The sequence below is a fragment of the Perca flavescens genome, chromosome 5 (assembly GCF_004354835.1).
Source record: "Perca flavescens isolate YP-PL-M2 chromosome 5, PFLA_1.0, whole genome shotgun sequence".
Taxonomy (NCBI): Eukaryota; Metazoa; Chordata; class Actinopteri; order Perciformes; family Percidae; genus Perca; species Perca flavescens.
This window is the reverse complement of record NC_041335.1, coordinates 22,572,277-22,586,767: the sequence shown is the minus strand read 5'-3', so window position 1 is coordinate 22,586,767 and position 14,491 is coordinate 22,572,277. Positions and strand designations below refer to the sequence as shown.

At 39.9% G+C, this 14,491-nt stretch overlaps 1 protein-coding gene across 1 annotated transcript in view; it reads right to left on the bottom strand.

Annotated features, from left to right (window-relative positions):
- The window catches only part of ghra (growth hormone receptor a), a 30,736-nt gene that overhangs the window by 12,833 nt on the left and 3,412 nt on the right, over window positions 1-14,491 (bottom strand). The window contains 1 exon segment of the mRNA XM_028577563.1: window positions 5,854-5,975. Within this exon segment, the coding sequence (XP_028433364.1) occupies window positions 5,854-5,971 (118 nt within the window). The 5' untranslated portion in view covers window positions 5,972-5,975.

The following is a 14,491-nucleotide window of genomic DNA, read 5'->3' as shown; positions in this document are numbered from 1 at the left end:
AAATCGCATCCAAGTGAGAGTAAATATAGATGAGCGGGGGTGTCTGGCTTGCAGCATGGACACCTGCATATAATAAGTGCACACATTTTCTCTTCTCACCTTTCTCTCCATGTCTTTTCTTTCTAGCTTATTCCATTCTGCTAGGGTTTCAGCCGCTGCTAGGGTTTCAGCCGCTGCTAGGGTTTCAGCCGCTGCTCGCTTATATCACTCATTTTAATCACCCATCAAGGGTTTCTTTCATTTCTTTGGTCTTTCTGAAAGAGTTAAATTTGTTCCTAAGGTTTAGTTTTCATATTTTAAAAAAGTGTGCCAGTAGTACTTGCTATTAGAATTTGTGATTTTAGTTAAAGGTGCCCTGCCAAACGTATTTTATTACTTTGTGGTAATGTTCTACCATGGACTTTGTAACATTTCTTGTGGAAAAAATGCCTTGGTTACCTTGTTTCAAGCCATTCTAGCATGGTATTGAAAGCCTGCAGGAAGACGATTTCTGCCAGTTCTCATTAATATTCAACAAGCTAAGCTGCTTGACTTTGATTGGTTAACAGCTAGCCAATGAGAGCCTGGCTATAAGCATCCTTTACCCAGCGCAACTGAGCGAGCTCATGAATAGTAATCAGCTCAGGCAAGATGATGTCAGACTGACCAGCTTTTGTAATTGGCCTGATTTCTCCGCTTATTTCTTTTCAGTGGCTAGAGCTGACAAAGGAGGTAGCAGTTCATTTTCACATTCACGACATAACACAAACACATGTGGACCTAACATATTTCAAAAAATGCAACTAAAAACGGTTTTGTGTGGCAGGGCACCTTTAAGTTTTAATATTTAATTTATAATAATATGTTATCCATTGAAAAAGAAATGAAATGAATAACAGTATCACACATTTTCACTTTGGCGCTCTATAACCTTTGATACGGTACTCCTCAGTCTGCTCTGCTGCTAATAAACCTTTGCCTTAAAACTCACTTTTTCAGAATATGTCTCCTACATGCAGAATATTGCAGTTGGATCTGCTTCTTTGCAGCTATCCTTCAATTTTGTAGCATTCACCCCTTATGTATTCTCTTTGTGTGTAACTTCAGACACCATATCCCAAATGAGGCCCCAACTTTGCTGCTCTGAGCAAACACACCCACTGCTTGTCTTTGAATGTAACTGTAGATTGTGTTTACAAGCCAGGCAGACCAAACCTCTGAACTTTTACCACTGGTTACCACCTCTGTGGCCAGAAACAAAGCCGATCAATCTATGGTCCTGAGCAGGCACGGCGCCAGGATTCCAGTTTTGGATGGGCCAGACCAATTGTGGGTGGGCCTTAAATTAAAAACGTTATCAAATCCCTGTTTAACCTAATAAAAATGACTGGCTAATATACTGTTATATTATATATATATTATATTTGCTTACATAATAAAGATTGTAATAGCTTGATGCTATGTATATGTTGTTGCATTGTAAAAAGTTTCGGTGCAAAGGACTGACCTATCCGCGATCGCTCTCCTTGGTTCTGCCCACAAGAAGAGCGCTTTGGAATCTCCATTACGCACCATACCTGGCTGCGCTATAGCGCAATTCTCCTAACCTAAGGCCTATAGACTGTAAAAGTGGTCAGGAATCAAATATTTCCCCAAACATAGTTTAGTTCTGCTCGTATAACATGAGGCCGAATATTTCACAATTCTTTTCAACGGTTTTAAGTTTTCAACAATATACAGATCAACAACACTGCCCGACAGTTTCAATCAATACTCGGCCACAGAACGTGTTCATTGACAACGTCATCCGTCATGTAAAACAAGACTCAAGTTATTTCCTTACTTTAGTGTGATGATTCATGTTAAAAACATGTTTAACAAAAATAAATAAATCGCATTAATAGCACTAAAGCATTATTGGCCATAACAAGAGAAAACCATGAGGGAAAAAACAACTTGACAACAGTAACAAGCTGTAGCTTCTTTAGCGGGTTATGAATTGATTATTTTAATCCATACATCTCATATAACGACATAATACAATACAGGCAGAGTAGCCACATACCTTACTGTTATCCTCTGGCGGTCCTACACAATTAAACTCAGCAGAAGAAGTGACCGGATACTTTAGCACTGGTTGAGTTGCGGGCTCATCCACGGAAGACCGATCCACAGGGCTGTATCCATAGGGGCTATAGCATCCACTCGCGAGGCAGAGGCAAAGGCTAGCACCGGCGCTGGCCGCGCTAGCCGCGTTAGCATCCTGCGGTGTCCGAGACAAAGATGTGCTAGGCGTTGTGGATCTCAGCTCTCCTTCATCTCCTGGTTGCAGCGGTGACTCTGAGACCGTTCGTGCACGTTTAAGGTACCTAAACAACGGCTGTTGCAACCTTGTCCTTTACTGGAAATGATTTTCACACTCTCAGATCACTGGGAGCTAGCCTAGCATACCTACAAGCTACATCCGATCCGAACCTCACTGTCTGCTGAACTTGCGCAGAAACATAAAAATAGACATGACCAGTTTTTTTAAATTGTTTTTGAAAACTAAACATTTAGACAATTTTAGCACAAATTATGAAATTATTTGCCGATTTTTAATAATTCTTCACCAAATTATAATATATTAATTAATTAATGTTTTTTGAGGAAATGTTTTGGGTGGGCCTGTTGAAAAGTGGGTGGGCCTGGGCCCGTCAGGCCCACCCATAACGCCGTGCCTGGTCCTGAGGAGCAAATCCTCCCGAGTCACAGACAGACAGACGCTCAGGAAAGGTTGAGGGGAAGAAAAAGAAAGTGTGTGTAAGTACAGATCGAGACAAACGACGTGCACTAGCTATAATTACTTTGGTAAGCCTTTAAATACATAGGGAGCATCTCCAAACGTCTACTCTTGGCTTGTAATGTGGCTGGCTCTACAACACATAAAAATGCTGAAGAAACAGTATAACCCTCAGAATTTCAGGAAGGCTGTATTACTGTAGGTCCCCAAGTGAAACGACTAAATGGTTTTAAACCACCCCAAAAGCACAATGTTTAGGGTTACTCACCTACAAGATTGAATGATTTCTATAACCTTGTATGTGTCTGAGAGAGAGTGTTAAAAGGTCAAATATAGACGGTTTTATGTGTAGAAAGCAGGTGTCAGGATTGGAGTTTATGCAATGGTAAGCTTGAGAAAGTCACATGTGTGCTGTGTGTGTTTGCTCACGCTATCAGCGGCTGCTTTGTGTTTACAGATGATTTAACGGTTGTTGAGGAAAAGGCGCTGGAGACCGTTTTAACAATTGAAGGAGGTGGACCAGTCAAAACCCCACCTAGCTATCAGCGGTGTGCCTAAGAGTTTATCGGAAAGGTACCGGTAATGTAAACCCACAGATAAAGTCATTTGTGAACAAATACTGTACAAAGCCAAAAGACCCAAGGGCAAAGACGTTGAGCTCAAAACTCTGTGATATCACTAATTAATTCACAGCACAGTGCAGACAGACCCATCTTTTAATGCTTTTACTGTAATGTAACATGGCATCTTAAGATGTAACCAGCGTTGAAATCTACTTTTTATATGTGATTATTATCCAAATATTTCTTTAATATAACTATGATATAACCGGCTGCCCTCAGTTGATAAAATTATATAGATATATAGATACACTGTAGTTTTCACATCATCACGTCTGTGGGACTGTCTGTGATTCTGAGGTGGTGTTCTCACTCAACAAAACCACTTACCGCATCCAGACTGCCTCCTCTCCCTAACACAAGCTGTTTTTCCAACCCAATGGCTGAAAGGCATAGCAATACCCAAGAATTTATGATACACATCCAAAAACCAATTATAGTCATTAATTTCTAGTCAGAATGCCAACATGGCCTTAAACCATGATCGCTTAATCTAAATAGGAATGTTTACATTGTGTTCACGCAGATATGACTTTCACAAGCTCTCTAATAGAAAAGAAGAGGAGTTGATTTACAACGAAAATCTGTGAAACAAAAAATGTTGGCTGCTTTAGTACCAGCACTGGCACCCGCATTATGTTTGCTTGGAACAGCACTAGCAACTGCAAGGAGCAGAAAGAAAAATATGTTCACACAGCACATGATAAATTAACCAATGTTCTAAAACTTCAGTGACACATCGGTCCACTGAGTCGTTTATTTTCCCTGAAAACTCGACTTAAGCAACTAATAGCTGGTGAAGCTTCGATTTCTTTATTGCCTGATCATTCCACAACGGCCCACGCAAAAAATCCCCTTTAAATCTGAGTGTGAGACTACAACATTCATCAGTCAACACATAGCATTAATAATGGCAGAATTTTCTCGCCGAGAAAGCCCCCTAAAAAAGAGAGAAGAAGAAGGGTGGAGATTTCTCAGGTCTCTGTCTAATGTTGTCTGGCTCGCTTCTTAATGGCAATGAGCTGACGCACCTAAGAATATACTGGAAAGACAGCGTGCCAAAATTTATATTCAAGGATGACTTTTTTTGTGTTGCTAAATGTTTGCGGTACCATGAACTGCAAGCAAACTGAATGTTCCTTTAATTGGAACTGAACCAAGCTTAGCCAAGTTCCAAGACGATAAATTTTTTTTTAAAAAAGAATAGTAAGGGAATCTCACAAGGTTGTGTGAGCTAACCCCCTTAAACACTAGTTAGCTCAGCACTTTTGCCATTGTTAGCACTGTTAGGACCATTAGCGTGGATCGCACTGCTAGCCGTCGCCATTTCTGCTCAACCACCTCCATGTTTGCTTATGATATTAGAGGTGAGAGCTGTGTGCTGACCATATTGGGCAATCCCGACCCAGACTTTGAATATCAATCAAACTCTAGTGAGAGCCAATGCTGGCAATCCTGACTCTGAATGTCGTTCATATAAAGTATATCCTTATTTTTCACCCTTTGGATTTGTAAGATATACACATAGCCAGGGTTTACACAAGTTCAGTATTCAGTTTTTTGAATAAAATTTAATTCACATATACGTTTATGCAAACCAGGCCCATGAATAATAAAGGTTTCCATAAAAAGTAATATTTGACCCAGCTTTCAGAAGTGGAATCCCTTATTAAAAAAAAACACAGACACAGCAGAACCAACCAGCCAGCCAGACAGACACATTTTGACAAAGTCAACATCAGAATTGATCCATTCTTGAGAGTTGTATTTTGGCTGTGATAATTTCTCTAAATCATGTGCTGTTCTAGCATAGGTAGATAAATAAGATTTATTTGACTAAGGTTGCAGGACTGCACACTTTCACCTAATTCCAGCTTCAGTGGCTTCAACCATTAGAGGAAGCTGCCAAAATATCCCAAGGCTATTACTCTCAGTCAATTTTGTGATTGGGATTCTGAGCATCAATTTTGGAAATTATGCGACAAAAGACAGCTATTCTGGCCACTTATTGCTTTAGGGATTTCAAGTGGTAAATCAAAATTTAAGTTTGGCAGAGTTTTCTCAGCCGCAGCATTCCTTCAACCAATTATTTCAAATGGTTCAGTGACAGCTGGATTAGCTGGCTGAACATCCTGCGTCGTCCTGTCCCTGGACTTTGACAGAAAAGCTCTGACCTTATATTTACCCTAGCTCTATTGATCACTAGCCTGTTTGACAAACCAAACCAGGAAAGAGCAGCGTTTGCTCAATGGTGAACCTTTCCACATGTGTCTGAGCAAACACAGCATTCTGCAACTGATGTTTGACATAACAAATGATAACAAGTGTCAACAGCATCCTGCCTGCAAAACCTAAATCACATTTGTTCATGTTTGATGAGCTGCACGTAAAGAGCTTAATAAACTGAAGGTGTGATTTATTTTTTCTGCTTATTAGTCTTGACACCTACCAGCAGAAACACCATTAACCTACCTGATGACGTCATGTGGTCTCGGCCCATGAGAAATGCAGATCCTGGAGTCCACAGCCAATCCAGGAAAGAAATTAGGAGAAGGAGCAGGATATTGGAGGAAGAGGACAAGACAGCCATGATGCTGGGGAGAGACAGAGGGGAAAATGAGAGAGGAACGGAGACACTGATTATAATTATCAGTTGAACTCCATGATGACATGCCCATGTGAAAAACCCTCCTTCCCTCACTACTCTCTGTCTCACTCGCTCTTTTTCCTCCCTTTTCTTTCTCTCTGCCCTGTGAGCACAAATTGTGGATGCCATTTATTTTCAGCTGGTGTATGTGAAACCTAACACGGGACAGAGCATAATTAGTTATCATGCCAGGTTGCTGCTGCAGCATTTGTAAGTTAAATGTGTAAAGGATGTTTTCTGTGTTGTTTATCTGTTTGTCTAGAAACTTTACTGTTTATTTGACATTTCTAATAAAACAAGTTATACTCATTTCATATTATTTGTTATTAGCCATGATTTCATACAGACATACATCTACTGTATGTTTAGAAATGATGGCAGGAAGACTAATTTGAAACATAAGCAAAAAGTCACACTTATGTAACCCCTTCAATGCCAACTAATAGTTAATGAAATATCAGGGGAGGAAGCGAGGCTCTGAGATACTGTTATCTTCTGCTTATGCTTAGAAGTTGAAAATGTACAACTCACAGAAACTTAATAGAATATAGTTTCTGGCTTTCGTTTGATATCTAGTGTCGGCAAAAACATTTGTTGCACATTTCCGATGTGCCATAAGCATAGTTAGACACGCATTAGCTCCGAGGGCTAACTTGGCTTGTTTACTATATTACGTGAATGTCGCTATCACCCTAAACTGGCCGCTGAACCCCATTCAAAGATCTTTGTGTCCATTGTTGTGGGAAAATAAAATGTTTGCCGTCTGTAACGGAAAAGCACTATTTTCATAACATACAATACATAACTATCCTTCTATGAACGGATTGTTAGTGTGTTGGCAAGCATAGACCGTTAACTACCAAGGACGCAGCTTGTGTGTCTCAATGTATCATAGCAAAAATAGTAGCTGCAGGTTGTCTGATTGAGAAACAATGAGCTACAGTTTCCCCTAAAGGAAGGCGTTTTGAAACATTGAATATATAAACTACCTGTACAATACATTTCTTTGCACACTCACCCTGAGACATGATCGAAGGTTGACTGTTTCCTGCTTGCAAGTGTGACATTAAAACTTAAAAGACACTGTCTTGTCTACATAAAACTCCCAGTAAATTCAACAATGGACACTTTTCACATTACACATAGTCATTGCATCCAATGTTAATACAAAAACATTGATTATAGCAGCTTTAAGAGTTTTAAATCCCAAACCAAATCAATACCATGTTAACAAGCAGTAGTAGGCGTGATCGCATCTTGTGGCAAAATACATACGAATCTAGAAAGACTTCTTGGCAATAATTTGAACCACACCAACACTAACATTTCCACTGAGCTTGACTCCCCCTCTAAAAACTAGACTTGAATTTCCCAACAAAACCTTTAACACAGAAATGTGGTGACTGCCTCTCTCATTCAGGCCACAACTAAAATGATATACTGTATATAATTTTTTTAACAGTATATAGCATGTGATGTAGAAAAACAGTGACAAACTCTTCTTGGCCAATAAGTTGGTGTTGGTAGACAAGTTCTACCAGTCAAGTCCAACCTCTAAATATAGGCCAAACTTTCTGTCCGCACCCTTGGCTATTTACAGCTGTGTCTCCACAACTTTGCTGGGCAGCCAGCAACCCCAAACGTGGAGGCTATGTTTCTCAGGGCAACACTGCAAGTATTTTCCTCAGTTCTGTTGTAGTCTGATGACAGTGGATCTTAAAGCCATATAACAGTGAGCCATACAGCATATCAAACACAGTTTGATATGCCAAATAGCAAGCCAAAAGATTCTTTCACATTCTTTCACATTTTATATACAACTGAGCAACAATATGGCAACCTCAGGCACATTTTCTAAAACTAACAAGTTTAGATAGAGGACTGCAAGACCTAGTGGCAAAAGAAATGCATGAGCAAAGTTCAGATGAGTGTTATATCCAGTCATATGAGTGTATAACAGCACATATACTGGCACCTATTAAGAGTAAGAACACCATCCATTAATTTACTCCAAAATATATTTAGAGTAAAAAGTCTCTATAACATGCAAATACAGCAAAAACTAAGAAACAAACAAGAATCTCAACATCTTTGCAAAATTCTATTTTGTTACTTGTGTGTGTGTGTGTGTGTGAAGATTCCAAGTGGCAGGGGCCAAGTTATACAATGCAAGAATTTATGGCAGAGAGCTGTGAAACAGCGGGCTCATCTGGCCTGACTAAAATGCTCCATTTATAATCAATTATTGCTAATTTTCTGCATTTCACATCTTGGCCAAGTTTTTCTTCAGATCCTTTCAGACCCTCCCTCTCCCTTCAGTTTTTATGATACGTCATTCTAAAATCATGATTAAAAACATCAATTTTTCTCCCCTCATCAAAAGCTAAAGCACTGTTGTCACAGTGAACTTTCAAACCAGCTTTATTTATTACTTTGAGTTTTTTTTCCACATTGTCTTTTCTATTCTTTAATCAGTCAAGTAAGCAAAGTACTATAAAAGAGGGCCAAACATGTGAAAGCGTCTCTCAAAGCATTGGCAAAGCTGGTGCTTCATGTCCATCTCATGCACGTTTCTCCCCCATTCCTCTCCTTCTTTCGGCCAATTACAGGCTCTTAGACTCACAGGAAGGCCACCTAGGCCAATCAGAGAAGAGGGAGGCTCAGCACAGGCCTCCTGGGGTCCCTTGGTAAACATTTAAGGCCTCTGTGGTCAACCTTCCTCCCACTACCTCTGCCCTAAAAAACACACACACATTCACATGCATGCAACATGAACACACCACACATACTCACACACACACACACACACACACACACACACACACACACACACACACACACACACACACACACTTGACTTGGCACCCCACTGCCAGCACCATGCCTCTCCCATCTTTCCTCACATCTCTATTGATCATCTGTGTTTGTTCAAAAAGGAGCTGTCAAGAGAGGGAGGAGGAGTTTAGGAGTAGATGGGGTGATGGTGTAGCCAAAGAAAATGAAAGGTTAGGGGGTGAGAGGTCACATCATCTCTGTGTTAGTCCCTTCTATAGCTGAAGAAGGAAAGCATGCATGCACACACATGCGCGCGCACACACACACACACACACACACACACACACACACACACACACACACACACACACACACACACACACACACACACACACACACACACACACACACACACACACACACACACACACACACACACACACACACACACACACACAAGCTTTCTTTATGTTGGTATTCTAAACTCCGGTCGATTCGGGAAACATCCTTCCAGCTAAAACCGACAGTCAAATTATATTTATCTTTTTTGAGTAAAATTCTCATCGCACTCTCGACAGCCATTTTAATTCCAGAGCTCACCTCCCTACATGCACATTACACCTAAACAAGTTCCTTCCCGAGGCTATTTTGCAGAGGCTCTGCGTTCCGCGCCACCCAAGACGACTGTGATTGGTTTAAAGAAATGCCGGAGCACATTTTTATCCTATTCCCAGAATGATGTGTGGACTAGCCAGACCTTCCTTTGCAGCGCTGTGGAGATGGTCTGGCAATGCGAGACAAAGTCAAAATTTACTTATTTACCTTTTTTTCTATATGTCTGGGGCCATGTCTGGGGAAAGTGAGGTAAAAGTTCAATTTTGTGAGGAAAGGGGTGTGGTCATTCAGAAACACATTTATTGTCAATAATTATTTAATTGTGGACAGCTGGTAAAAGAAAATCTGACTTATGAAGAAGCAATAATCAAAAAAGTGTGCTCTGATGCTTTCCGATGTCTTTTTTAAGACTAAAAATCATTAACAGCTTAAAAGGTAGATACTATGAGGAATTTTCAGAAAATCTTTGTTATTAATGACACCAGTGGCATTTAAGTGAACTACAGTCAGCATCCTGTTGCTTGCGCACTTCATAGGCACGAGCGAGCATCCTGGGCATTGGCCAAAACAGTGACGTGATTATGTATCTAGTTAGTCCTGTCTGGCCAAACAGGAATGTGACCAACATCAGGGGAAAGCTAATTAGGTCAACATCGGTAGGCCATTTGATTAATTGAAGGATTGTCAGCTGCAAATATGGCTTGACCCCCAAAAAATTTTTCAGTGGTTTACAGTAGTATCAGATGTACTTAAAAACATACTAAAAGTTTACCAAAGTTTGACTTCAAGAAAGGCCCCATTGGCGGCCGCCAGGTCCTTAAAAAGACCATTACTCCTTTGTATTCCTATTACACCATGAATACTGGTACCTTATACATGTTTTAGCCATGTAATATTCTAATTAGCATATTTGTATGATAAATAACTGATTACAAGCACAATTATATATATTAAAGCAATTCGTTACAAGCATATTTATGCAAAGAATAAGGGCAAATACAATTACAATTTAATAATAAAATTTCCCTTAAGTAATTGCATATTTCTCATATTGTTTTGCCTAGTGGTTTCTGTCCATTAGCTCCCTTCTGATGAACCTCTACCACATCAGAGCCATCTCTTAAGTTTTTACAGCAAATGGGGCAAGTTTCTTGGTTTACAACAATATGATTCATGGTCAAAATTGCATTTGAGGAAATTGCATTTCCTCAAGCTAATCCAACAATGTCATCCTCTCTTAATACACTCACATTGTTGGCCTTTGTCATGTGTTAGAAATCTTTCTAATGTTCTTTTGATACCCCCATAAAATGACACTGAGCATGTGTCTGAGAATAAGACATTTGTGCTGTAATATACACTACCGGTCAAAGGTTTTAGAACACCCCAATCTTTTTAGTTTTTTATTGAAATTTTAGCAGTTCAAGTCCAATGAATAGCTTGAAATGGTACAAAGGTAAGTGGTGAACTGCCTGAGGTTAAAAAAAAAGTAAGGTTACCCAAAACTGAAAAATAATGTACATTTCAGTATTTTACAAAAAGGCCTTTTTCAGCGAACAAGAAATGGGTTAACAACGTAAAGCTGTTCTGCAGCAATGGAGGTTGATCAAGCTTTGAAAGTTGGTGCTACCAATTCCCACAGGTGTTCCAACTGGTCTGGATTACTTACAACCCCCTCTGTTAGTATAAAAGTATTGTTGGAACACACTGTGGTACGATACCCTCGTGAGCATTATTTGAACAGTATTGTACTGCAGAAAGTAGTGTGTTGCTATAAAAATGGCGGGTAAAAGGCAATTAACAATGGAAGAGAGACAGCCCATCATAACACTTAAGAATGTTGGTCTTTCCTACAGAGAAATTGCGAAGAAAGTCAAGGTGTCAGTGAGTACAGTATTCTTCACCATCAAAAGGCACTTAGAAACTGGGGGAAACTGTGACAGGAAGAGGTCTGGCAGACCCAAAGCCACAACAGAATCAGAAGACAAGTTTCTGAGAGTCAACAGCTTGCGTGATAGGCGGCTCACAGGACAACAGCTTCAAGCACAGCTTAATAGTGATCGTAATAAGCAAATCTCAGTTTCAACTGTAAAGAGAAGACTTGGAACTGCAGGTTTGATAGGTCAAGTTGCAGCAAGAAAGCCATTGCTAAGACGTCAGAATAAGAAAAAGAGGCTTGCCTAGGCCAAGAAACACTGCCAATGGACTACTGAAGACTGGAAGAAGGTGCTATGGACTGATGAATCAAAATTTGAAATCTTCGGTTCATCACGCAGGATTTTTGTATGCCGTTGAGTAGGAGAAAGGATGGTTCCTCAGTGTGTGACATCAACTGTCAAACATGGAGGAGGAAGCATGATGGTCTGGGGCTGTTTTGCTGGATCCAGGGTCAGTGATTTGTACAGAGTGAAAAGCACCCTGAACCAAAACGGCTACCACAGCATTTTGCAGCGCCATACAGTACCCTCTGGTATGCACCTAGTTGGTCAGGGGTTCATCCTACAGCAAGATAATGACCCAAAACATAAGTCCAAGCTATGCCAGAACTACCTTAGCAAAAAAGAACAAGATGGTAAGCTTAAAAACATGGAGTGGCCAGCACAGTCACCAGACTTAAACCCCTGAGCTGGTTTGGGATGAACTGGACAGAAAAGTGAAAGCAAAGCAACCTACAAGTGCCACACATTTATGGGAACTTCTGCAACAGAGTTGGGAAGAACTTTCGGAAGAATATTTGATTTCCATTGTAGAAAGAATGCCACGAGTGTGTTCAGCTGTTATACCTGCCAAAGGGGGCTACTTTGATGAGTCAAATATTTAGAATACATTTTGGTTTATAAATTGATTCCATGATTTCTCTTTTAACATAAATTGTTAATTTTTTCTATTCTTTCATTTCAGAATACAATAAGACATTGAACTGCATGAATTTCAATAAAAACCTGGGAAAATTGGGGTGTTCTAAAACTTTTGACCAGTAGTGTATATTTTTTTCTTTTCTTTTTTTCTTCTTTTTTTTGTTTTTAACCACCACACGTAATATAGGAGTTCTGAAGGTTCAGTTACCATGGAGACAGGGGGCTTTACCTGTTGCCAGACTTAGGGAAAATAACTGTTCCCAGTGAGGAGGGGTGTGGTTAGGGCTGGGCAGTATATTTATATTATATCGATATCATGATATGAGACTTGATATTGTCTTAGATTTTGGATATCGTAATATGGCAGAAGTGTGTTCTCCTGGTTTTAAAGGCTGCATTACGGTTAAGTGATGTCATTTTCTGAACTTACCAGACTGTTCTTGCTGTTCTATTATTTGCCTTTTCCCCACTTGGACATTATGTCCACATTACTGATGATATTTATCTAAAATCTTAGTGTGAAGATATTTTGTTAAAGCACCAATTGTCGACCCTAGAATATCGCCTCAATAATGCAGCCGCCTAGGACCTTTGTTTGGTTTTGGGGATCAAAACCAATCCCGAGCTTGTTTTCTTCCTAATGGACCGGTAAGCCAAAAACCATGCAAAGCAGTGGAAATATATGGTTTTAGCTGGCTAGTGTTAGCTAACGTTAGGTTGCTTGCGAATTGCTAGCTAGCGTAGTAAAATACTGTCAGAGTGGATAAGGTCGGGTAATTCATCCAGACTTCCAGGGATGACCTGGCTAGTAAATTAGCTAGAATGCCTTTTGCAAATTACTTTATCTGCTAACATTACAAAGCGAACAAGACCAAGTCCATGCCACATAGCTAAGTTACAGCTAGCTGGCTAACTTTACCTTACTTGCTGGCAAAATGCTATCTTAGTAGATACGTTTGTTGGCTAGCTTGCCAAATTCATTCACCAGCTAATGTGATCCATTATACTAACTTATATAACTTATGACAATCAGTGTTATAAATAAATTATGTAACAGTAGGCTACAAAGCAAAGGTGTATAACTAAGGATTGCTTTCTACTAGCCAAAGGCAATGCAAGGTAGAGGCAACCAACAAGCTAACTGTAAGCTAAGGTTAGCCAGCTAGCTGTATCTTCAGTCCAGTATTTCAGAAATAATTATCTAATGATAAGTATGGCTCTAAAAACAAACATTCAAGCATGCACACAGGCCACGCAATTCACAGTCCTGCCATCTTCCAGGAAGCGTAGCAATGTGCAAACAATGGCAGTGAAGAAGAAGAGTGCTAGCACGTAAACATGGATGTACACAATGCACAATTTTTTTCTTTTTAAACAAGCATGGCTATTTACCATTTGTAAATCAGTGTTTTCTTTCCTTATTCCTACTGAGCTGCTAGGTAAATTTAAATAGTTGAGATTAACACATATAGTCATTTACCACCATGGCTATTGACTTAACATCCTTGACTTTTCATCTGGAGTGTCTGGATTTACTTTTAGGTGTGAAGTAGGTATGGAAACACTGACATCATACATTCATTAACATGATTATACAAAACATACATCCATGCACAAACATAAATGCACACAGAAAACAATTAGGTTGCCATTAAATGGGATTATGGCCCCATGCTGTGACGGAACCTCTACACTCACCCTCAATGAGTTGTTAACCTCAATCTGTGAGAGATACACGCATGAAACCGGTGCGCACAGGGGAGTTTGCGTGTGGAATAGGGTTAGGATAAATAACATCAGCCTTTACTCTTTCTTTTTCTATGTCGACATTCCAGTAATATCAGACAGTCATGGTGATTGACTGAGTAGAGTCAAATGCTTCAGTCCAGAGGAAATGAATTGTAGGGCAGTCAGAGAGTGCTGGCAGAGGTGAGTTGTAATGTGTCACTGTAGGTAAAAACAACATGGACAAACCTCCTCAGAGGGAGTCAGACACTCAAAAAGGACTCTAACAAAGCCATTGCATTGACCTCGAGTAAAGGCTCTTATACACTGTGCGCTTTGGGCTGTCTAAGATAAAATGTATGGTCATCAATTTAGAAGGATAGTACTACGTTGCACCGAGGGATACATCAACCAACCATTGGCTGATTTAAAGCTTTGGCAACCAGACAACCTGTCAAAAAAATAAAAACGTTAATAAAAACGTCAGGAT